This window comes from Rhagoletis zephyria, unplaced genomic scaffold (assembly GCF_001687245.7).
Source record: "Rhagoletis zephyria isolate East Lansing unplaced genomic scaffold, Rhagoletis_zephyria_1.1 Rzeph_scaffold_00176, whole genome shotgun sequence".
Lineage (NCBI taxonomy): Eukaryota > Metazoa > Arthropoda > Insecta > Diptera > Tephritidae > Rhagoletis > Rhagoletis zephyria.
In genome coordinates, this window is record NW_016157260.1 from 90,477 (window position 1) to 113,117 (window position 22,641).

General features: G+C 36.5%; 3 protein-coding genes across 4 annotated transcripts in view; 2 read left to right on the top strand and 1 right to left on the bottom strand.

Moving 5' to 3' along the window:
- Hen1 (Hen1 methyltransferase) overlaps positions 1-4,905 on the top strand; it is a 23,998-nt gene extending 19,093 nt beyond the window's left edge. Inside the window, exons 1-3 of one of the 2 annotated variants that reach the window (XM_017608391.1) lie at positions 3,361-3,527; positions 3,703-3,872; positions 3,924-4,905. In XM_017608391.1, coding sequence (XP_017463880.1) covers positions 3,525-3,527; positions 3,703-3,872; positions 3,924-4,758 — 1,008 coding nt within the window. In that variant the 5' untranslated portion in view covers positions 3,361-3,524 and the 3' untranslated portion in view covers positions 4,759-4,905. Of the gene's footprint in view, positions 1-3,360; positions 3,528-3,702; positions 3,873-3,923 lie in introns of those variants that run through there. The other variant, XM_017608385.1, reaches the window with a different exon arrangement.
- Positions 4,906-7,206: 2,301 nt separating this feature from the next.
- LOC108357308 (dynein light chain 4, axonemal) lies at positions 7,207-9,753 on the top strand. Its single transcript, XM_017608401.1, has 3 exons — positions 7,207-8,078; positions 8,218-8,301; positions 9,306-9,753. Exons 1-3 carry the CDS (start codon positions 8,007-8,009, stop codon positions 9,468-9,470), a joined length of 321 nt encoding a protein of 106 aa, XP_017463890.1. The 5' UTR covers positions 7,207-8,006; the 3' UTR covers positions 9,471-9,753.
- A 2,020-nt stretch (positions 9,754-11,773) lies between these two features.
- Prp8 (pre-mRNA processing factor 8) lies at positions 11,774-22,172 on the bottom strand. Its single transcript, XM_017608407.1, has 16 exons — positions 22,025-22,172; positions 21,183-21,858; positions 20,681-21,109; positions 20,475-20,600; positions 19,701-20,120; positions 19,418-19,635; positions 19,059-19,285; positions 18,154-18,978; positions 17,896-18,088; positions 16,342-16,915; positions 16,120-16,270; positions 15,878-16,054; positions 15,511-15,802; positions 13,826-15,441; positions 12,691-13,422; positions 11,774-12,622 (listed from the first exon to the last, which is right to left on the bottom strand). The coding sequence occupies exons 2-16, from the start codon at positions 21,818-21,820 to the stop codon at positions 12,026-12,028; spliced, it is 7,215 nt and encodes a 2,404-aa protein (XP_017463896.1). The 5' UTR covers positions 21,821-21,858; positions 22,025-22,172; the 3' UTR covers positions 11,774-12,025.
- Between the last annotated feature and the right edge of the window lie 469 nt (positions 22,173-22,641).

Consider the following 22,641-nt stretch of genomic DNA (forward strand, 5'->3'; position numbering starts at 1 on the left):
CATCGATGTTTTGCTGGACGATACATCGACTAGAAAAGTGAAAAACATCGACATCGTTCATTCACTCCGTTCGTATTAATACGATGTTTCCACATTTCGTAATTCGCTCATTAGTAATTCGTTTGGCAGCTCTAGTTCTTGTTCTTGTTCTGCGCTATTTATTATTATTTTTGTGTACAACAAATTTCGAAGACGGAGCTAAAAATTAAGTTATCAACAATTTTAATGTATATAGAGAATATTTTATTAATATTATTCTATAACCAGAAAAAGTGGCAGCAATTGGGACCAGGCCGGTGAAAACTTCGATATATTTCCGATAAATATTAGAGAAGGCACCGATTCGTTCGTCATTCGCATGGTAATTCGATCTGAATTACCTACAAATGAGGTAATTCGCTCTCAAAATTTTGTATGGCGAATTACGTAATTCGGAAGGTAATTGGCAAGGCGAATGACGAATGGGAGAGCGAATTACGAATAAGAGAACGAATTACGAAACGTGGAAATGCCGTATAAAGGGCGTTTCCACGCCAACGGAATCACGTGGTTCGCTCTGTCAATTACGAACGGCGAATCAACCTGTTTACACGACACATTCGTGATTCACTTTGCATCTCTGCTTGTTGTTCTTTGCTTTTGTGTATTGTTTATTGTGCATTTCAACGGTGGAGAAAAAATGTGTAAGGGCCTGAGCACACTAGCCTGCTCAGTCGGACTGAGCAGTCCACCACTCGAACGCACACTGGACTGGGCAGTCGGCCGAAACCAGGTTTCAGTTTTGTATACATGAACTACGCATGATTGTGTTAGTGCATGTGGCACATGCAAACCAAACGGAATAGAAAACATGTTGTCTATGTGTGCGTGTCAGTCCACCGTCAATCCGCGATTTTCGCGGACTGAAATGAGCGAGGGACTCAGCGAACTGAGCAGTCCAGTGTGCGGAGACCCTAGTGGTTAATTAGCTAAATCAATAGTTCTAAATCAATAGTTTTAACGAATCTAGCTATTTTTTCAATGCTTGTGCTGGTGGGCATCAGTGTGACCGCGGGCTTGTGAAAAATTGTAGCAGAAAAAAGACTTAAAATGTATCAATATGTATCACCTTATTTTCATTTAAGTATCAAAGCACCAATATGGAATAAAACCAATAATTTTTATGAAAAACCATTTTCCAAAACAATTTAATATTTGTTGCACGGAAAAGTTGAAATTATTTCCCGAAAGCGATTTACGTAATTTCACTTGCAGTTACACCTTGCAATTTTTATTGCCGAAAGTGATTTCTGCAAATCTGCAAAAAGGACTTTCTGACTCTTTACATAGGTAAGTAGACTTTCGATTTCGCATTTTGACAGCAAAATGCGTAGAAAAAGAGCTAGCATTGCCACGTTTAACCACACCGTTAGTCTGGTAAACTATGTATGTGTACCAGCAGCTGATTCGAAGCTTTTTCCTATTAAAAAAATTATATTGTAACAAAAAATTGAAGGCATTTTATTTACTCAAATGCGTTGTGCCTTTCGGCAGCGGGCGGATTCAAAATTGGATGAATATCGTACAGCTGATTGCAGTTTACCAACTACCAGAAAAATTATCAAGCTTCCACCACGTTAATTCGGTAACCGGTAAACCAATACTAAAATAATTTTACACAAAAAAACATACATGGGGGAAAATTTACCGCAAAACTCCACAGGCAAACACCGATGGCCTACCAACTGTCATTTTGACCAGCAGTATGATTGAGAGTTTTTGTGTGTGGGCACTTTGATGTCTTCATCCGTATAAGCATTTGTCGCATGTCGCCGCCAGACAACATTCTCTCGATTTCGGTGTTTAAAAACATTTCAATCTTAAAAAACCACTTGCTGAATAACTTCTTGAAACATTTTCATAAATAATTCAATAGAGAACAGATTCTTATTTTGATTTAAAATGAATATTTCATCGATGCTACCACCAGCACGCTTTCTTTCAAGTGAAAATATGGCTGTCAAACTATCAAATTTCCTGCAATAGATGTCAAGCAATAAACGCTGACATATATTGCAGCCCATAAGAAATAGGCGGTAGATATCCATTGGAAATATATTTTGTGACATGGTTATCACAACATTCGTGTTTTCCTGGGGAAACAGGGCCTTACCGAGCACCGAATTACCGGCTTTTTCTAAAAATTCAGATAAAAAAGTTCAAAATTAAGATAAAAATGTGTTGAATTTTTCAAAGTTTTGTATAAAGTTATGGTTTGTAGCGAATATGTGAATCTAGTTCTTTCGAGCTTAAAAAGTATTTCAGGCTACATTTTATTTCGTGTAGTAAATGAGAAATTAAAACATCGGTAAAACATCGATGTATCGTTTTTATAACCGATGTTTTTTAACATCGATGTTTGTTGTGGGAACATCGATGTTTTTAAGAGCGATGTTGCATCCCTAATTCGTATTCAGGGTGCTGTGCAGAAAAATAATAGGTTGGTATAGTAACTTCTCCAGTAAAAATTGCAGCGAGAGCGTAAAAGCAAAATAGAGCGTAAAATTGAGAAGAGAAAACTAGCAGAACAAGTTATTGAACACAAAACTAGTAAAAACTTGTAAGTGAATAGTTGTTGCACCGTTTTGACATTCTGCTGCAAACATTGTACTATTTATAAATCAGTTTTAAACTCTTTTCTGTGCACACAAGCACTTACCTACACAGTTCAGTACATCATTAATATTTTGACTACAGAGATACAGCATTTCATCGTAAGTGGGCGGTGCCACGCCCATTTTCGAAAAACGTCATAACTGTCTTATTTTATGCCACAATTCTATTTCGCGTACCAACTTTCAATAATTTTGATACAGTATTTACGGAAATATCGTAATTTTTCCATATTTCGAAAGTACCGTTACATGGGAGATGGGCATGGTTATTGTCCGATTTTGCCCATTTTTAATCCCAACCTACCTTGGATAAAGGGCAACCTACCTACCAAATTTCATTGACATATCTCAATTTTTTCTCGAGTTATCGTGTGCACGGATAGACAGACGGACAGACATGGCTTAATCGATTTCTCGTATCATTCTGAGCATTTATGTATACATTTGTCTATATCTATCTCGATTCGTTTTGGCTGTTACAAACAACCGTTATGCGAACAAAGTTATAATACCCTTGTGCACAAGTGCGCTCGGGTATAAAAATACCCGGTAAGACTTTTTTTATTTCGCTTTGATAGTAAATTATTAAAGAAGAGTTAACAATTGCCTATTACGGTATCCGACGGATGCCATCCGGGCGGAACTAATCCAATTCGCTCTGTCATAACAAGTGAGTGTGAAGGATTAAATTCGTAAAATAAATAGGCATGTATCCTACGGATGTCATTCGCACGAATCTAATCCTTTCGACTCGCTTGTTATGACAGTGCGATTCGGGTAAGAACCGCGCGGATGACATCCGTTGGATACTGTGATAGACATAAAAAATATTTGATTAAAAATGTTGGATGCAATGGTTAATAATTACCCATGGTGAGGAGAACTGTTTTAAAAAGTATGCTGAGGTGCTCAGGGTTAATTTTAGGTTTTTTTTTTCCATAATACCGTTATGCCGACGGCATAAAATATGAATATCTTACGTTTTAAAATCCCTTTTTCCAATGCATCATATTTTCAGCAGTTTGCCTATTGTTTTAATTAATTTCAGGTTGATATTGACGAAGATATTTTGAGAAGTAATAAGTTAAGAGCAGAACCACTTGTATCCGATTATTTGAAAAAGCGTGAAGGTCCTTTACGCGTGGAACTATTGAAAGGCAGTATTGATGCGTCGGTGGAACAATTGCTTAATGTGGACGCAGTTATCGCTTTGGAAATGTAAGGATTTTTTAATATAAAATATTATTCTTTAACTTCATAAATCTACAGAATTGAACATTTATATCCCAAAACATTGGAGAACGTACCAAAAAATATATTTGGGTTCATGCAACCTAAAATTGCCATATTCTCTACACCAAACTCTGAATTCAATGTCCTTTTTGAACCATTGTTGGAAAATGGTTTTCGACACGATGACCACAAATTCGAATGGACACGCACCGAATTCAAGGATTGGGCACTAAATATTTGCCAAAAGTATCATAATTATAGTGTTGCTTTCATTGGTGTCGGCGACGCGCCACCTGACAAAAAAGATATCGGATACGTCACGCAAATTGCGATTTTTGCGCGCAATGACTTGCTCGATCGTTCCCTAACTGAACCCTTTAGTAGCGAAGTTCCAGTGGATTGTGATCCGGATGCTGATGTACAATACAAAGAAATATTTGCAGTTGATTTTCCATATAATCGCGATGAACGTAGTAAGGAACAAAAAATTTTGGACGAGGCGCGCTATCAAATCGATCGTTGCCGTCGTATAGATAGATACTTTAATCGAGATCTAGGCGTATATCAAGTGCCCCTTACAGTTTTAAAAGACTTTATTGAAACTCTTGGCGCCTCAATGCAAGAATTACTGGCTATTCTAAAAGAAAACGATATTGAAGTGAAAGGAGATTACATCATATTGCCTGAGTATGATGAAGATGATTTAAGTTATCGTCATTATGATGATTGTTATGATGACGAGTACGGTTTGTGGAACGATGTTGGTTGTAATGATGATGAGACAGAAAATGATGATGAATTGGGAGCATGCGGTGGATATTCACATACTAAAGATGACGCCACTTATGATTCTGAGGAAAACTGGGATTAAATGAAAGGGAGGGATGATGAGCAGATTTGTTTAGTTAGGGTAGAGTGGAAAAATAATAGTTATAAGTATGATAAAATCATTACAAGGTAATATCATTCTCTCAATTCGTCGGTCATGATGTTTTTCTGACGTTTGCAAGCATTTTAAAATCATATAAAATTTAAAATAAAAAAACTAAATTGTTCACAAATGTTTGAATTGAAAATGAGAATGTGCGTGGAAGTTTGAGAATTTTAAAATTATACTGTTGCAAACGTCAGACTGCCTGCCAATGGTTTTTCCTTGTAATGTTTTGATAATGGTTATAAGCAAGATGCATTAAATAAATTACAACTCAGTGCGGGTCTCTAAAGTCAAAATATATAAACAAACGATTCGAAATTCATATTTTTTTCGATTCGACATTATAGGCTGAAAGCAATGTCAAGCTCAATCACGCTGTATTAAATACATACATCTTAGTTATAAGCTAAAGGTATTGAACAAAGTGTGAATAAATTTAAGAATTGCTTTCATAAGAACCATCCTCTAATGTCAAATTGGGAAAAATTGTATCAATCTCGATTCGTTTGTTTATATTTTTTGACATAATAGTACTTTAAAAGAGACTCGCACTGAGTTGTCAATCACAAGGTGTGATCTAAGGCGTTTAATACGCCTTGGTTATAAGTGCGTAATATACTTTATATTGTCATTTCGAAAACGGAAACCATTTTTGCACATTACATACATACCTATATACATATTTAGATACATACATATGTATGTACAAGTCAATACATGTTTCGCATAATATAAAAAAGCAAATAAACTAAAAGCAGTGTTGTTAAAGTGAAATTGAGATATGTATTTATTTATGTGAAACAGATTTCGCAGTTTTTAAAAGTAGCGTTATATGGAAGGATAGACCATACGATAAACAAAAATCCAGTCAAATTATTTCAAATTCTCTGAAATTGGACTGTCATCGTTTTTACTCAGTTTTAACAGAATATACAGTATCGATCATTTCAATAGGACCCTCATTTCAAAGTGATATTGTTTGCCGGTCATGTTTATTGTCTTATTTTTAGGAATTTTCAATTAAAATACAGTTCAATTTCTAATAAAATCCATATAAACCGAAGTTTAAAACTTTGTAGAAAACCACAAAAAAGTGCACAGTGAGTACATAGTTTTATAGCCTAATTTTGTATGGGTGACAAAAAAATTTTTTACTTACAATTTTAAACTTTTTTATATATTTTTCAGTAAAGAAAAACTGTGACAAGAATTTGTCACTGATACAGAATAGTGCCGTTAGTCTAATACTTAAAGTGCTGCGGGTTTCTGCCACATACAAATGAAGTGTGTTTATTCGTTATTTGGAAGCAAATGCCACAAAAAAAAAGATTTGAAAATCAACGGCAATTTTTAGCTTCTTGAAACTGGCATATTATCGACTAAAATTGAATGGGCTAAAAAAGTGTTTACTAAAAAAATCTAACACTTTTGAGAAAAAATTTTGAAATTTGGGTGAAAATTTTTTGCACTTTTTTGAAGTCTATTACAAAGTTTTAAACCTTGGCTTATACATATGGGTTTCGTTAGAGAATGATGAACGGTATATTAATTGAAAATTCTTACAAATAAATAATTAAACATAAGTGGCAAACATATCACTTTGAAATGGACGTGCTATCGATATGATCGATACCGTACATACACTTGGCTAACGTCACCACATTCATTTGCTTATATTTTTAAGATAACTAAAATGTTTGATGCAAAAAGATAAATTTAAGAGTAACCCTAAATTACTGGTCTGGCACAAAAGATGATTGACTATGTGATTTGGGTTCCCGGCTTTACTGTCTAATAAAAACAAAAAAACTGAACTCGTACCAAGAATGAATTTTATCTGTGTGCCACAGGAGATGATGAACGCTTGTTTGTTTGTTCACGAAAAATATTTTTCAAGCTTTCAATTGACCTTATAAAAACACAACCTTCACAATTGCAAAAGAATATAAGAAAAATAAATTTTTTTCGACCAACCCTAATGTACAAATCCATGGTCAAAACGTATACAAAGTCCCTAACTTACACATTTTCTTTTAAAATCCATAAAATTTAACAGAATTACATCAATGAGTTTCTATATTACATATTTTGTTTTCAAAATCATAGAATTTAAAAAATAGTTAGTCTTCAATAAATAACAACGATTTGAAAAAAAAATATCTCAAACAAAGAACTTAATTCTTTATTACGTTTTTAATTTTTTACTCTGGAAATAACAAGTGTTAGAAGAAGGTACTGATATGTGCACACGTACATATGTATTAACCAAAAAAAGATTGGCCATCTTAAAATGCAGCATCATATCATCGGGGCATTGTAATGTTGAGTGCTTTTGTATCCTCGTTAAAACTCCTTTTACATATATACATACATACATACATACATACAAATTTATGTAACGTTCTCGGCGTAGAATACAATCGAAAGAAAGATAAACCTATGTAAACAGAGTCAAGCAAATGCGGGATGCTTCCCCCAAAATCTAATATTTTTCTTGTTTCTCTATAAATTCGCAAATCACTATTTCGCCTCATCATTACAATTTCCTCCCTTAAATCTTGTGACAAGCCGGAAGAAAGAAGCACTGCAATGAAGATTGGGTGGTAGTGTAATTGAAGCGCACTATAATGTGTGATAGTACGTTCCGCCGACCCTACTTCATGGTAAAATTTAGCAGAATGGACAAGAGCGAACTAACGCATGCGCACTGCAGCTCAACAAAGTATATCGGCAAGAGAAGTTAGCAAGTGTAAATAATTGGAGTTTGGCTAGTATAGTAGTATAAAAAAAGAGCACCACAAAGTCAATAAATTCTTAATAAAGGCATCACAATAGTCAGTCAGTCGGCTTTATGAACTGGAAGCGGATTAAGTGGCGGCAATAATAAACGCAATGCAAGCAATTTTTAAAAAATTTAGAACAATCAAAGAAAATCGGCTATTCAATAAGTTCTTATATACCAGGTATTCGAGTTAATACAATATTTTGGACGCCTCTGTTAGATTTTCGAATGCGAATATTTTTCGAATAATTTCAAAGTGACTTTCACTTGAAACGGACAGACAGATTTGAAATAGTATTTTGTTTGTGCGCTTCTCAAAACAAACCTGGGTGTTAAGCTTGCTCTTTGGTCTGTCGAAATTGCGAATTTTTGCTTGTCGTTTGTTTGTATAAACTTGATCGTCATGGCTGATGAGGGTGCAAATCCGGAAAAAGAGTCGGAAAAGAAAATCGTACACACATATCCGCTTGTCAAGGTACGTACGAATATGTACATACATATGTGTGTTTGTTAAAGCAGCCGTCACAATTGGAAAATAATCAGAATTTCTTATAAAAATAAATAAGAGAATATAATACATATTACCAAAATACGATAAAATAAGATATTTTCAGCATTCTGATATGAACGAAGAAATGCGCTCCGAAGCAATCGAAATGAGCATTACTGCTTGCGAAAAATATTCCAGCAATTACGAGGTATGTAAATTAATGTAAATCTTAATGTCAATAAAAATTACTAATGCCTAAGAGAGTGTGTTTATATAACCATATTTCGTCACTGAATCAGTAGATAGGATCCCACGATGCCAGAGATGCAAAATAGGCAACAATCGTCAATGGCAACAAATTGGCGACTCGCCGATTTATTGCCGTAGTGAGAAATGGACAACATCATTTCTTACATACATGTCATTTTAGGAAAATGTTATCAAAAATTCCCAAACTGATGAATTTCGTGTCAACAGCACTCTCCAAAAGCATCTAATTTAAGCCAAAGCTAGGATCGAAAAACATAGGGAGCGCCATAGCGAGGGAAATAATTATTGTTCAAATATCGCCTGTGGCAATAATGAAGCGAGAAAAAACGACTCGTTCGGGTAATACGAAAACGACTCGACAAGGCGAGTTGCCTTCGGCGGACGTTTTAGAGTGACCCGTAATAAGAAGTCGATACGTTAGCGATATTACCGGCAATAAATTTGTTGCCGAGGGCGACACGTTTGTTCTTAAGAAAACCTTTATAACCAAAAAAATTTTACCTGAAAATAAAAACTATATGATGTTCCACTGAAAATCATAGCCGCTGTCCTGATTTCAACATATTCGGCCCAATTCTGAATACTCTCGGGGAGTTTGTTCTCCGGGAATTTGTTTCTTCCGAGAAAAATCCTCCAATAATTAACTCTCAAGGAGTGGTATTTTCCCAGAAAATTTGGGAGGAGGAAATTCGAACTTCGAAAGAGCTGTTGGGAACTTTTTTGACAGCTCGTCTAAGCCATTTAATGTAAAAAATCCTCTGGAAATTTTTATTCAGGGTAGGGGGAAAGGGAAAAGGGAGAAAACTACCAGGGAGTTTCTATTCAGAATCGGCCTGATTTTGTTTTTTTTCTTTCTTATGCTCGATATGTATATAGATACTAATGATTTCCATCTTCAAGACACTTTTTTACGTAATTTTTTACTTCTACTTATTCCAACAGCAAGCTGCACGCGTTATTAAAGAGACAATGGATAAAAAATTTGGCATCTACTGGCATGTGGTCGTTGGCGAAGGCTTTGGCTTCGAGGTATCATACGAAACGAAAAATATTTTGTATCTTTTCTTCGGTGGTAACTTGGCCATTTTGCTATGGAAATGCTCATAATAGATATACCGACACACACTTTAGTAGCTTTCCATCGTTTGCAACATAGAAATAGCAATACGCAAAACAAACGGCACAATAACCGTAGTGAAAAATAGATATATAAAAAACAAACAGATGCAGAACGAGAGTCAGTCACCAACTATTTAGGGAACATGTAGCGAAAGTGTTTTAATTATATGTAGTAGATTACGGAAACAAATGGTTTACAAGCCCGCGTACCTAAATTGTATTAAATAAAGAAAAAAAACCCTTGCAAATATTATTAAACTAAAATTTAGAAAGAATACTAACTATTAATGTAAATATTTTTTATACAAAAGATATATTATAAATTATAAATAACAAATAAATTATAAATAAATATTTTTAATGAGTGCTAGACTCATTTTTTATTTTATCTTCCAACTTTATATATATATATTGTATGTGTATGTGTATGTACATATAAGTATATATGTATATATCTATAAGTAGTTGAGCGATTAGAGGGGCGTACTACCACTCGCAGATTTTTTTCTAATAGCCCTCGCCTCTTGGCTGGAAATGGCAAGGCTGCGGTATATTCCTGCCATGGAAAACCTTCCCATAAAAAACCATTTGGCACTGGGGTGGCATAAAACAGTGTGTGCTAGCAGCAAGACGCCACATCGCAACTTGGAACAAAAGCTCGGCCAAACAGCTTAGCTTAGCAAAATCTGAAATTCCCAAATATTTATTTTTATATTTTAGTTGAAGATGGACGGCTAAAAGATTTTGTACACAAAAATTAAGCGGTGGAAATCAAAAAGTAGCTGACTTGTTACATCAATAATGATTGATTATACTACACTTATGACCCATATCCAGTACACTGCAGAAAATAGCGACATTACCTAATGTTTAGTTTGAGTACAACAAACGTTTCACAACGCGAGCAAGTTTTGGCTGTTTTTCTTTAATGTTTAGTATCTTTTTAGGAAAGTGCTATACTTCACAACTGTTTACTTCACAAATACCATATAAATTCGAATTTCAGACTTTGTGCAAAAATTATGAAAATACTACAAAATTTCTAAATTTTTAATAAGCATATTAAGAAAAATTTTTGGTATGCAGTTTTGTAGCTTAATAAATTTTAGAGCAATAAAGTGAAAATTTGAATAATCTGGGACTTACTGTTGCTTTCTGGCAATTTTTTTGTTGACGTCCTTACTTATTTTTTCCATACAAAGTATATTCGACATTTTTTAAATCAAAAATTAACGGAATTTTTAGCAACTTCAAATTTGCAAGAGCAGTAAACAAGGGTTGTTTCTAATGAATTGTTTTTGCTTGCTTTATAATATTGATATGGGCGAAAATATTTCCAAATCAAAAATACAAATTTTAGAGACCAATATTTAATCGCAGTAGCAATTTGGCATGGAGATTTCCATGTATACATACATATATATGTAACCGGTTTCACAAAAAAGAGAAAGGTTATACCGATTTCTTTTTTTTTTTTAATGAAAGGTGTTACCTCACAGGTGGTCCCATATTAATTTGCTTTAAATCCGTTCATTGGATCATGAAGAAATTAACGATAATCTAAAATNGGAATCAAAAAGAGCAAAACATATTGATATTAAACATCACTTCATAAGAGATAATATTGCAAAGGGTATAATCAAATTGACACCAATCAACACAGAAGATCAACTTGCAGATATATTTACCAAGGCTTTAGATGCAACTCGATTTAAGATGCTTAGTAACAAATTAGGGTTGAGAGATTGAGAAGGGGTGTTGAGTTTTGTTTTATTTAAACAATCTAAGCAATCTCTGTATTTGTAATTTTAGAATATTGTCATATTTTTTTCTCACTTGAAAACTTTTATTCAAACCAAACGTGTACATTTTCTGGAATATTAAATCTTTTCTTATATACAACCAAGGACTTTAATATGTTTATATGAGAATTGAAGTCGGTTTTGTTTTCTGCTTGAAAATTACTTGTTGCCAAAAACTCGCTGTACCTAAACTTAATAAAAGTTTGCAGAATGTTGTTGTAGCGGCAACTACACCCCGCTCGGGTCGGTTCATCCTCACACACACATCCTCGTTTATTCTGCACCGGTCACATCCTCGTTTATTCTGCTCAGGTATGATTTAAGATGTGCCCACCATCCTCGCTTATTCTGTTCAGGTATGAATTAAGCCTGCTGCAATAGCCAGAACGAAGCTGGGCTATTGTTTTTCGATCTAAGCGTTCAGCTATTCAGTAGACAACGACAACCTTACCCCATCCCAAAAAATCGAATTTAACACAGCAATTTTGGTTTGTAAATTATTAATTTATTTGTTGTCTGTAGTCCGTTTTAAATTTGTAAGTCTGAAAATATTTACGTTTTCTGTTTCAAACAAATTGCTATAATTATGATCTTAATGAAGTCTACACAGCTCGATCGCCATATTTCAATTTACGATGGTTGAATTTCTTTTACAATATACATACATATGAAGTTAACTAAAATCAAGTTACATAAAAATACGAAAAAGATTAAACATATCTCTGCTGAGTGTTTGTCAAACTACGCAAACACATCCTCACGATCGGCACCCGACCCGTCGCCAGCATCTTCCAAATTGGAAAATAATAAAAAGTGTGAAGGTCGATGTATTTCGTGATAGAATTCCTTAGGATTCGACAATTGCAGCTCATACTTCATACTTGCATCGTGCCGCACACCCATAAAGTTGTAATTCCAACTGCCCTGTGATGGCACCATAAAGAAGCCGAGGAATTTATTCGACAGCAGCATCTGGACGCGCTCGTAGTGTGATGGTAAGTAACCTTTAGGATTATTACCTTTATCTGTATTCTTAGAGCCCCACTCAAAACCGGATGGCGTTAACTTGTAAGCAGTCAGCGAACACGAGCCAGGCGTAAAAGAACAGGTTATAACTATGGTCTTTTCACCATCCCACGTTGCATTTTCTTGCATAATTTTTGCGTGTGTGGTGATATCTTGCGGCGACAGTTGTGGCAACTCATTCGGCTGTGTATGTATCCAACCGAGTGGCTCCATATCTTTCAGATACTGATGTGTGGGAAGAGTGTTGGGCAGGTTTATAGTCTGATGTGTGCCCCATTGTGGAGGCATAACAATGCAACGGATTTCTTTAACCTGAAATTAAAAAGAAAAACAATAAAAGATTGCAAATTTCCATAGCAATGAGCCGATTATGAAATTACCTGTGGATTATCGGGAGGACTCACGCCATACAGGTATCCGGCAATTTGTGCACGCAAATCGGAAATCGTTACAAATTTCTTTAGTATGTTTTTCGGTAATATATAGGTGTACCCAGTCTCTTTGATATCGTCCGAACTGACATAAATGTGATTCGTACGCAGATGTAGATTTGTTGCAGATATAGCACGCACACGCCACTCTGTTTTCGAGCTAAATGTTTGAGTTTCATAGTTCGATGTGGTCGAGGTAATAATTTCATCGCCATGTTTGTTCGTTGTACGCGTCGTCGTTGCCGTCAATTGATTTTGCTCCTTCGTCTGCTTTTCAATTTCAGCAATTTGTTGACGTTGCGCCGATGGTGCACTAATTTCCATGCCCAAAATAATATCACGTATTTCAGATTGCGTAAGTGAGGCCACATTCACGTTATTCTTCTTGCCGTAATCGGCCAAAATCAAATCTTTAAGCTGTACTTCAACCTTTATCCACTCCTCGTCGGTGAGTGTTGGCCAGATGTGATGAGCCTCAGTTATGGTTGTCTTATCTGGTTTCAATATGATTTTTGTACGTTCGGTATTCACATGTAGTGCACGCAAAATTAAAATCAATCGACTGAATGCTGTGTAGGAAGAGATGGTCTTCAGCCAATCATCATAGAGATTAAACAGCACCATTTGTGGTTCAGTGGCTTTCAAAATTAAGTCACCGAATTTCTCAACTTTAAGGCAAGCCTGTTTTGGGAAGAATTGTGACAGGTTAGTTAACTAATAAGGAAATATAATATATATGAGTTGAAAAGAAGAATTAACCTGGCGCTATGTAAACCGACAGTTAATGCCAATTAAATTAAAAAAAAAAAAATACTCAAATGGCAGGAAAAAATGTGTAAAAGATTTCAAGAATTTTTATTAACCGATTTGAAAATACCTCCAAAAGTCTCATTATTTTAATTCCGTTTATAACATTTTTATGCAATCCGTTTAAGCTTAAACTCATCTGAGGTTATCAAATCGGCTCAGCGCACTTAAATTTTGCCGAAATATTTTGGAGGGGTCTTGGAATATTAGAAATTTCAGCAGTGATACACCCTAATGTGCATACAATAATTCTTTATGAATACATTTCTTTACTCACCTGGAATGGCAGTTGCAGTTCAGAGCCTTTGATCACAATATTTGGGAAATCTAACAAATGCACTTCCAATGGATCCAACATACCCTTACGAGTTACGATGATCTGTTTAGGTTGTTCTTCAACGGGCAAGGATCGAATTAATGCCGCTACTTCTTCCGCTGTCTTCCATTTGGCCAACTGACCCAGACGTTTTTGACCAGCCCATACAGACGTATGAATGATTTTCAAGAACAATTGACCAGTACGTGGATTAAATATGAAAATTGCGCCGTTGATGGGTTTCGTTGTCAGATTGCCTTCGAATGTTTTATGTATAGTTACACGATATACATTCGTGTCGTCCACAAACCATATAATCTGATTCGAAAACAATTCACCATAATTTTGTGAACTCAGATAAGGTTCAGTTGGTTCAGAAGAATATAGTTGCAACGCTTTTCGTATACGTTCGCGCAACACATACAGCGCAGGATTAGCCTTCATAATTTTAGCCATAGCTTGTTGTATGAGCGTCTTGCAGCCGGGGAACCAGTTGCCATAAGCCGAGTGTAAATTATATGCCAAGTCTATGGCGATGAGTACACCAGTCGGTGAGGGATAGATAGACATGTTGTCTGTGGTGTAGTCAAGGAATTTCGCACGTGCATAACGTTCTACATCGTGTGAATCGTAATCGCCCCAACGCAACTGTATATCTAACCAGTATTTTTGTGTTGTTGTATTGTCCATTGTGTCTTTTGTGTCCGCCAGCAAAGATGGTCGCGATACGTTCCATTTATAAGCAGGGAATAGCAATATATCAGCACAAGATGAATTCATCTTATACGATTTACGTGGATGTATAGTCTCTTTTTGAACCGTTTCGATTTCCAGTGCGTCCAATTCTTGATCGAATACCTGACACAAATCCATAACAATCGATTCGTGTATTTTTTGCCACAAGTGAGCACGGAATATTTGAATCAACGAAATTTTCAAGGTGGGAATTTTGCCATGCATGAAAATACCAGTCAAGTCGAGTTGTACTTGGAAACCAACGTACACATTAGCTCGATTTATAGTTGGTGACCACCATAGCGTAAAACGACGGTTAGGAATTTGATTTAAACCGGAACGCTGCGCATTTGTCAATTTTTTGTACTTCATGGACTCTTCAAAACCAGATGCTTTCTCCCAGAAAAGACCCTCCCACGTTGGGAAGTAGGTACCCTTGAAGAGTGTATGCTCTAGAATACCTTCAACGCCACCCAATGCCTGTATCATGTCCGTACGATAGTTGTTAAGATTCCACAATTTACCGTCGTGACGTTGATGCGTCCACCAGAAGGGGTTTTGTTTCAATACTTGATATTGTTTGAATTCCGTGCGTATGCGCCATCCCTTATCATAGGCCAGTGTATGACGATCTTTTTGGAAGAGTGTGTTTATACGTGGAATACCACGGTCCCAACTGTCTTCGAGATCTTCCAATGTTAGACGGCGATTTTGAGCATTTGCCTCCTGACGCTTCAGCGCATATTCGGCCCAAACACGCTGAGAATCAATGAATTCACTCTCCCATGGTTGAATATAACGATATAAATTTGGAATCAATTGATCCTCGTCATGCGACATACCTACCGGCAATGGAACATATATATTTTTTATTTTTTGAAATTTTAAAATTTTTTAAGTCTTTAATATACCTGAGCGGAAATGTGTAATACCAACATCAGTTTGCTTAGACCAACGCAAATCGGATTGCGGAATAAGCACGTGACCCATGCTCAACATGCCCAAACCACCCAATTCTTTCGGCGTGTAGAACACCACAGGTGGGAAACGTGAGGGCATTTTAGAGTTGAGACCAATTTTGATACGAGTCTGTATTTTGTTTTCGCACTTCACAAGTAAATCCAGTAATTCTTGTGTATTTACTACGGCTTCGCGGAAGTAAGTCATTAAACCAATAAGCGCAGTATTCCATTTATTCACAATCTGTATGTTGAAAGGAAAAGGCAAATAATGAATTTAGTCAACGGCTAATGGTTTAGAAGTGCACAAACACTTGACCTTCGTAAACGTTGTTGAGCCAGACGCCATAAGAATTTGGCGGACACGATTATGGAAACGTCCCAACGATTCGTCATCAACACGCAAAAAACATTGAGCCGTGCGCTCCTTTGTTACTTCATTTTGTAAATTCCAGACACCATCACGATGTGTAAATTCTTCAGTTTGCGTACGACACTGAAAATAGCAAATGTTATACATACATACATAGAATAATGTTAAAAAGAAAAATGCTTTATTACCTTTGGTAGAATTCGGCATTCAAAACCGCACATATTAAATAATAGATTCGGATTATCTTTTGAGTAGACTGAAACGAAAGTATTCTCCCAGTTAATTGTTGTAACCGAGCGTGGTAATCGATTCTTAATATCCCAGAAAACAGCGCGGCCCCTAAATACGAGGAAAAAAACAGTAATATGTAAATTTTAGTTTACAAATATTTTCAAAGGCAAACAACTCACAAGTTGACATCGTGCTTCATCAATCGCATACGCGCGTCTCTGGGCCAGCACTTTTTGTTGTTGTAGCCAACAATATTTTCATTATTTGGATCTGGATGTTCGGTGAGATAACGCTGAATTAAATCACGAGCCTCTTCCGCCGAAAAGCGGAAGAACAAATGAATGCGATCCACATATCGGCAATATAAACGTATAGGATGTGCTGTCTCAGTGACTGTATCCTGGAACGTCAAAAAGTCGTTAGGCATTTGTGGTGGTCCAGCCATCTCACTGGCGCGATGCAGCCCAAGCACTAACAAATCCAAAACCAATCCATAGTACTGCGTTATAAACGAAGAGAACTGTAGACCTCTTATAATGCCATAACTGTTGGTGTGGTTCATGTCCTTGTAGTTAATGACGACGTTATTCTTAGCTGTCATGTAATCCGCAATATTATGATCCACAATAAGACGTAGCAAACGATTGAGAAGTGTTAAATCAATCTTTTCGTAAAGTTTTTCGAATCGTGATTCCAGCAAAACGTTGCATTCGCCCTCGCCTACGTCCCAAACATCCTGTAGATTGTTGATGCCTTTGGCACGGAAATTGATAAAATACGACTAATATTATTCACTTAATCACACTTATTAAATGAGGTAACCAGCAGTGTTCACTTATTAACAGTAATCGGTAAATAACCGTTATTATGGTATTGCTCGTTGTGCAAATATTTGTATACACAGGATGAATAGTTTAAATTTTAACCGCACACATATGCATTGCGTTTCGAAAATCAACACGAAGAAACTTTCCCGATAAGATAGCCCAGAAAAAATACAGGGATTTTTAAGTCCTCAAAACCCAAAAAACCCCAAAGGTCGCAAAAAATAAAACAATACGAAACGTGATAAAATCCCCGAAAAGTCCGCTAAAATTTCAAAAGGATCGTGATACAAAACACGATGAATCTTGGAGTTTTCGAATAAAAAATGTCGAAGTACCCGAAACACACAAAAAACACCAGCAATCCGAAAAAATAATAAAAACTTCTCAATGACACCGAAAACACTCCAATTTAAAATTTTAATGAACCTGAAAATTCCCCAAAATTCCGAAAGTTCCCGAAAAAATCTTGAAAGGCCACTAAATTTTCCAAAAGTTTGCAAAAATAAAACTTGAGAAATGCTGAAAAACAAATACGGCAAGTGTTCCGAAAAGTCGTGAAAAATTTCAAATGGTCGAAAAACAAAACACAAAAAATCCCGAAAGACCCGGAAAAATTACAAAGAGATCCCGAAAAAATCACAAAAATTTTCGGAAAAAAACCCGACCGTTCACGAAACATTTCGTTTTATTAACACTGTTTAAAAAATAATGGATATTTTGTGCTCAATAAAACACCATTATTATAACACGTTGAATAGTAGAAACGCGCATGCGTGAGGTTTGCAACAAGGGGATTTCAAACGCAAATCACTTTGCTACAAATCACACACACGCACGCCTACATATACCCACAATGTATGTATATTATCCATTGCATTATAACAATTCAGTGCACTTTCAACTTACCTTGACACCACTTATACGCCAATAATGGTGGTGGCTCAGTGTCACTCGGTTTAATCCATGGCGGAAAGAGGCGACGTTTGTCTGCCTCATACCACAAATATTGATCCAAATAGGCATCCGTTATTTTCTCTAGCGGTTCAACATCATACACTGGTATTAAATGACTATACAAGTCCATAAACTCAATACCAACCTAAAAATGAATATAAAAACTGGCTTTTGAGAACTATTCCCTTTATATGTATGTTGCTTCAATACCTCCTTGAACGCACGCTGTGTTAACAAGTGACGTTTTATACGCGACAACGCTTCATGTGGATTATCGTAAGCCTGCTCAATGAGACCCAATTCTTCGCGTTGACTCTGATTTAAACGCGATTTAACGCTGTAGGCTTCCTTCAGACGTTCTAATGCCAAAATCAGTAGTTTAGTATCGTGTTTATAGGAAAGTGGTGGGAATGGAATCGGGCCGAAGCGCCGTGACTCCAGCCAATGCACCGTTGTCGTGTAAATGGCTACAGCCTCTTCGGGTGATATGTATGGACCATCTTTTAGATAATTATGCTGACGCTCCTGCTCAGCTTTCAGATAAAGACGTGTTAGCCGACCTAAATTCTTTTTACAAACAGTTTTATCGACTGTAGCGCCACGACGTATACGTTCTCGATTGTAGTGCGCGGTGTTAGTCCACCAGTCGGCCTTCATCTTAACATAGCGCAAAATCATATTCTCTATGGGTATAGGTAGCCCAGGTACTTTCCATGGTATATTCGCCTTCCAACAACGCCACGCTTCCGATAAGTGTTGCAATATTGTACGTGCCTTATTTTGTTTAATACCTTCGGGCATCATATCAACGATATCGTGCATGACAGAAGCACGCAACTCTAGATCAAAATGTGACTCTACACGTTGTTTTGTAACAGTTTTGGCAACGCCCTTGGAGTGGCGACCCTCAAATTGTCGAGACAACAAATTGCCCAGCCAGCGTTCTAACAAAGGAGTTATACCGCGCATGAAGAATAACCAAACACGCCAACCTGGCGCCCAAAAACCACACCCAGGACCCTTACCCACAGGTCCCTAGGGTGGCAAGCAAATCAGATATAGTTTATTAATTTTGTATGTTCAAAAAGTGTACTATTATAAAAAAATTTGCTCACCGTGTTGAAGCGATAATATATTAGATGTTTCAAATCTTTGCACATGCGTATCTGTCGCATTAACTTGTACTTGTAACGATACATGCCAGTTAGCTGACCGACATGCGCAAAAATGTATTGCAGTCCATCCGCCAGCTGAAAAGCGTCAACATTATTAAGACGATATTGAACGTGCGAATCGATGATAAGCTTGGTTAGCCGCAGAATTTCACGGCACAAATGGAACGCTATAAAATATATTATGAAAAATTACATTTAACTTTACAGAAAGAATAACGGAACCCTATTTAAAAATTTCAAGGCAAACAAATTCCTAATGTTAAAATATTAAACACTAAAATATGCGCTTAAAAACCAACCATTGCCGAAACGTGACTTTTTTCGCTCCTTAGTCGTCAATGTTTTAACCGGCTTCAAATTGAAATTGTAATCCAGATGTAAGTAGTTAAGATTTTTACGATGAATCAGTAAATTAAGCATGTTATAGCCCTGTCGGCAAACTTGCAAGCCAGCTTCCACCCAGTCCAGAGTTGTGGTTTGGAAAAACTTCGTCGCTTTGAATGAACGAAATAGGTACCTAAAGTAATAAAGAAACAAAAAAATTTGATTCAAATTCTTATCATTGCTATGCTTTTGGCTAACCTCTTCTTTTGTGGTTTTGGTTTGCGATGCTTCAGTGCATTTAAAACGTAATATTTCAAAAGTTTTTGGTAGCTCACACGTACTTTGACTGGGTGACCAGGTGGACAATGTTCTTTGTACCAACTTTTCACGAGCGGCACATCTATAGCGCGTCGCGAACGACCCGAACGTAGATTGAAAGGCCTCGGTGCCCAAAGCAACGCTATACCATTGGCTGTATTATCAGTGTAAAGCGGTGTGTCCTGCAGGAAGGGCTGTACCTCATCGGGCAAAGAGAAGTCCTCGTCATCATCTGGCATAGGCTCTACCACTTTAGCATTAGCATGGCGATGTGAAATAGGATTGATGAGTGGATCAAAGTAAAAAGCGGGCAAATCGGGATCTTCAGTTTTAATATAAACCACGTTGGGTGTGTGATACCTGAGAGCAAACAAAATTTAAGGGCACTATGAAAGAAATTTAATAATTTCTTTTACGTACATACATACGTATGCATTTATAATTTATGTTGATATGAAAAGGTAAATACGGGTCAAATGTATGCAACTGTCAGCAGCTATAGGTTGTAAACTTTATAATACAGCTAAAACGCAAATTGCACCTCTAAAAACTTGTTTAAGTCGCTTGAAAGTAGTAATTTTCTTATGAGTTTTGTTTTATGTACCACCAATATATGAAGATACAGAAACCACAATTCATTGGCTTTCTGTGTATTAAAGTGGACTATAATAGTGCAAAGTGTAAATGTAAATATATTTTGTGCGCTCTACTTACCAGGAAAGGTGCACGAAATGTGGCATATTATTGTAAAGGTAAGGGAAAGCAATGCGATATTCCGTGCGAATCGGCTGCCGTATTATAACTTTGTTAATGTCATTGAATTCATTCCAATCTTCATCGCTATATGAATACAAATTTATAAATGTCCGTAGTTTCGTATACATTTTGGGGTTAAATTGTGCGAATGTAGTTTAACTTACCCAACGTTGTGGTCTTTTATAAGAGGCTCAAATTTGGGACCACCTGGTATAGCCATATTCAATGCTTTAGCCGTAAAGAAACTTTTCGGGTCGAAAAGATAAAAGAAATTATCATCTACCAAATCTGTCAGCAACTGATTGGCCAAACGGTACAATGTAGCCAATTGTGGCAAAGTTAAGTTCCATTTACGATATGTTGAGCCATTAACATACGGAGTACCAACTAATGGTCTATGTTCGTAGAACCATTTATAAACGGCGCCATCTTCCTCTGAATCTAAATCGATCTGAATGGCTTCCAAAGGTTCCACGTCCAAAACGTTGTCTGCATAGTCCAATGGCGGTTCCTCATCATCGAAGGGTGGAAAGCGCATACGTTTGAAATGGCGACGATCACGTTTTTCTCGACGCATCATAATCCACATGGTTCTATCATTACGGAAAATAAGTTTTGGCAACAATTATTATCAGGATGACTTGTTATCGTCAGCCAATCACTTACCCCCATTGAGCAATATAAACTGGCTCAATAACCCATGGTATTTCATTGACGAATGTGATGGCACCTGTTATGTGATACAACACCTGCACATCTCGTATCTGCTCCCAGGGCATTGGCATGTTCTCAAGTAGTTTTAACACAGCATGTGGCATGTATTTCAAGGCACCTAGGTATACACGCTTGTCATGTCTATATTTGCGCGATGTCATATCACCATGATCCCGTATAATTTTGCGGATGTGCTCTGGAGGCATGTCCTCTTTTTGCGCATCTACGAATCCGAACTTTCGTTTCTCTGCAAATCGCTTCGATTGCAATTGCTGCCATTTTTGCGCTTTTTCTTGTAATTTTTCCTCAGTAATTATGTCCGGTTTGGGCGTCGGTATTTGTCCAAGGTTTGCTTGAGTTATACCACCACCCCCCATTCCACCTGGTTGCATCCCAACATTGCCGTTTGTCATTGGCCCTGCCAACGGTGCGCCCGGTGGAGGTATTTGTTGTATTTGATTAGCCATTTGATGTGCGTGCATTTGTGCTTGCTGCACCTGAGCGGCAGCAGCATAAGCCTGAGCGTGCTGCTGCGCCATTATTTGTGCCGCCCAGGCATTGGGTGGTATCATATATGGTGGCAACGACATTTTCGTATGCCTTTGCTATAAACAAGTGGACCGCAAACCTGAAAATAAGATTTCGGCAAATGTATGAAAAATCCATCGACGGATACACAAAACAGTGTACCGCGACGACAGATGCCCTCGCTAGACACCAACGTTCAATACGCAAATTTTTTTCTGATTATTTCCTCCGCGAATATATACTCTGAAGAGAAATAATATACTCACCCTATTTATCGTAAGTTATATTATCGTTTTCACAGGATTATGAAGATAAAAAATTGATATTTTTCTTTATTTTTGATAAAATATCTGCGGAAAAAATGTGTGCAAACGTTTTCTAATCGACTCGCAGAAATAGAGTTGCCAACAAAATTAAATAAACTCTAATTAAGGTAACGCAGGACGGACAAGATAAAAACTTTGTGATTGTGAATATTTTTTTAAATGTACATTGAAAATGAGTAAATATTTACCCAACCAACCTCAGTAGTATAAATATTACGATTTTTGTATTGTAATCGATAGTTCGTCGATTGTTCTTTACTGTTCGGCCATTTTTAACGTTGGTTCGTAAGCCTCACAGAAATAATTAATTTTTAAGTATTCTTGTATCTAGCACCTATAACAGGTTATTTTGGGTTAATTATTATTACAATCGATAGTTTGTCAATTGTTCTTCATTGTTCGTGCATTTTAACGTTTCTTGGTTTGCAATTTTTCAATTCTTACTTTACGTTAAACGAACATAGCAATGTTTAACGTAAAGTAAAAATTGAAAAATTAATTATTACTGTTTTGCTAACGAACAACGATGAAAATGGACGAACAGTAAATAACAATCG

Bases quoted from the DNA above. Each gene is read 5' to 3' on its own strand.
- LOC108357308 (XM_017608401.1), top strand. From the start codon at position 8,007: ATGGCTGATGAGGGTGCAAATCCGGAAAAAGAGTCGGAAAAGAAAATC. The intron at 8,079-8,217 runs GTACGTACGAAT...AGATATTTTCAG, and splicing joins ACACATATCCGCTTGTCAAG to CATTCTGATATGAACGAAGA. The intron at 8,302-9,305 runs GTATGTAAATTA...TTATTCCAACAG, and splicing joins AATATTCCAGCAATTACGAG to CAAGCTGCACGCGTTATTAA.
- Prp8 (XM_017608407.1), bottom strand. From the start codon at position 21,820: ATGTCGTTGCCACCATATATGATACCACCCAATGCCTGGGCGGCACAA. The intron at 20,601-20,680 runs GTAAGTTAAACT...GTATTCATATAG, and splicing joins ATAAAAGACCACAACGTTGG to CGATGAAGATTGGAATGAAT. The intron at 13,423-13,825 runs GTGAGTAAAGAA...TTCCCAAAACAG, and splicing joins AACTGCAACTGCCATTCCAG to GCTTGCCTTAAAGTTGAGAA.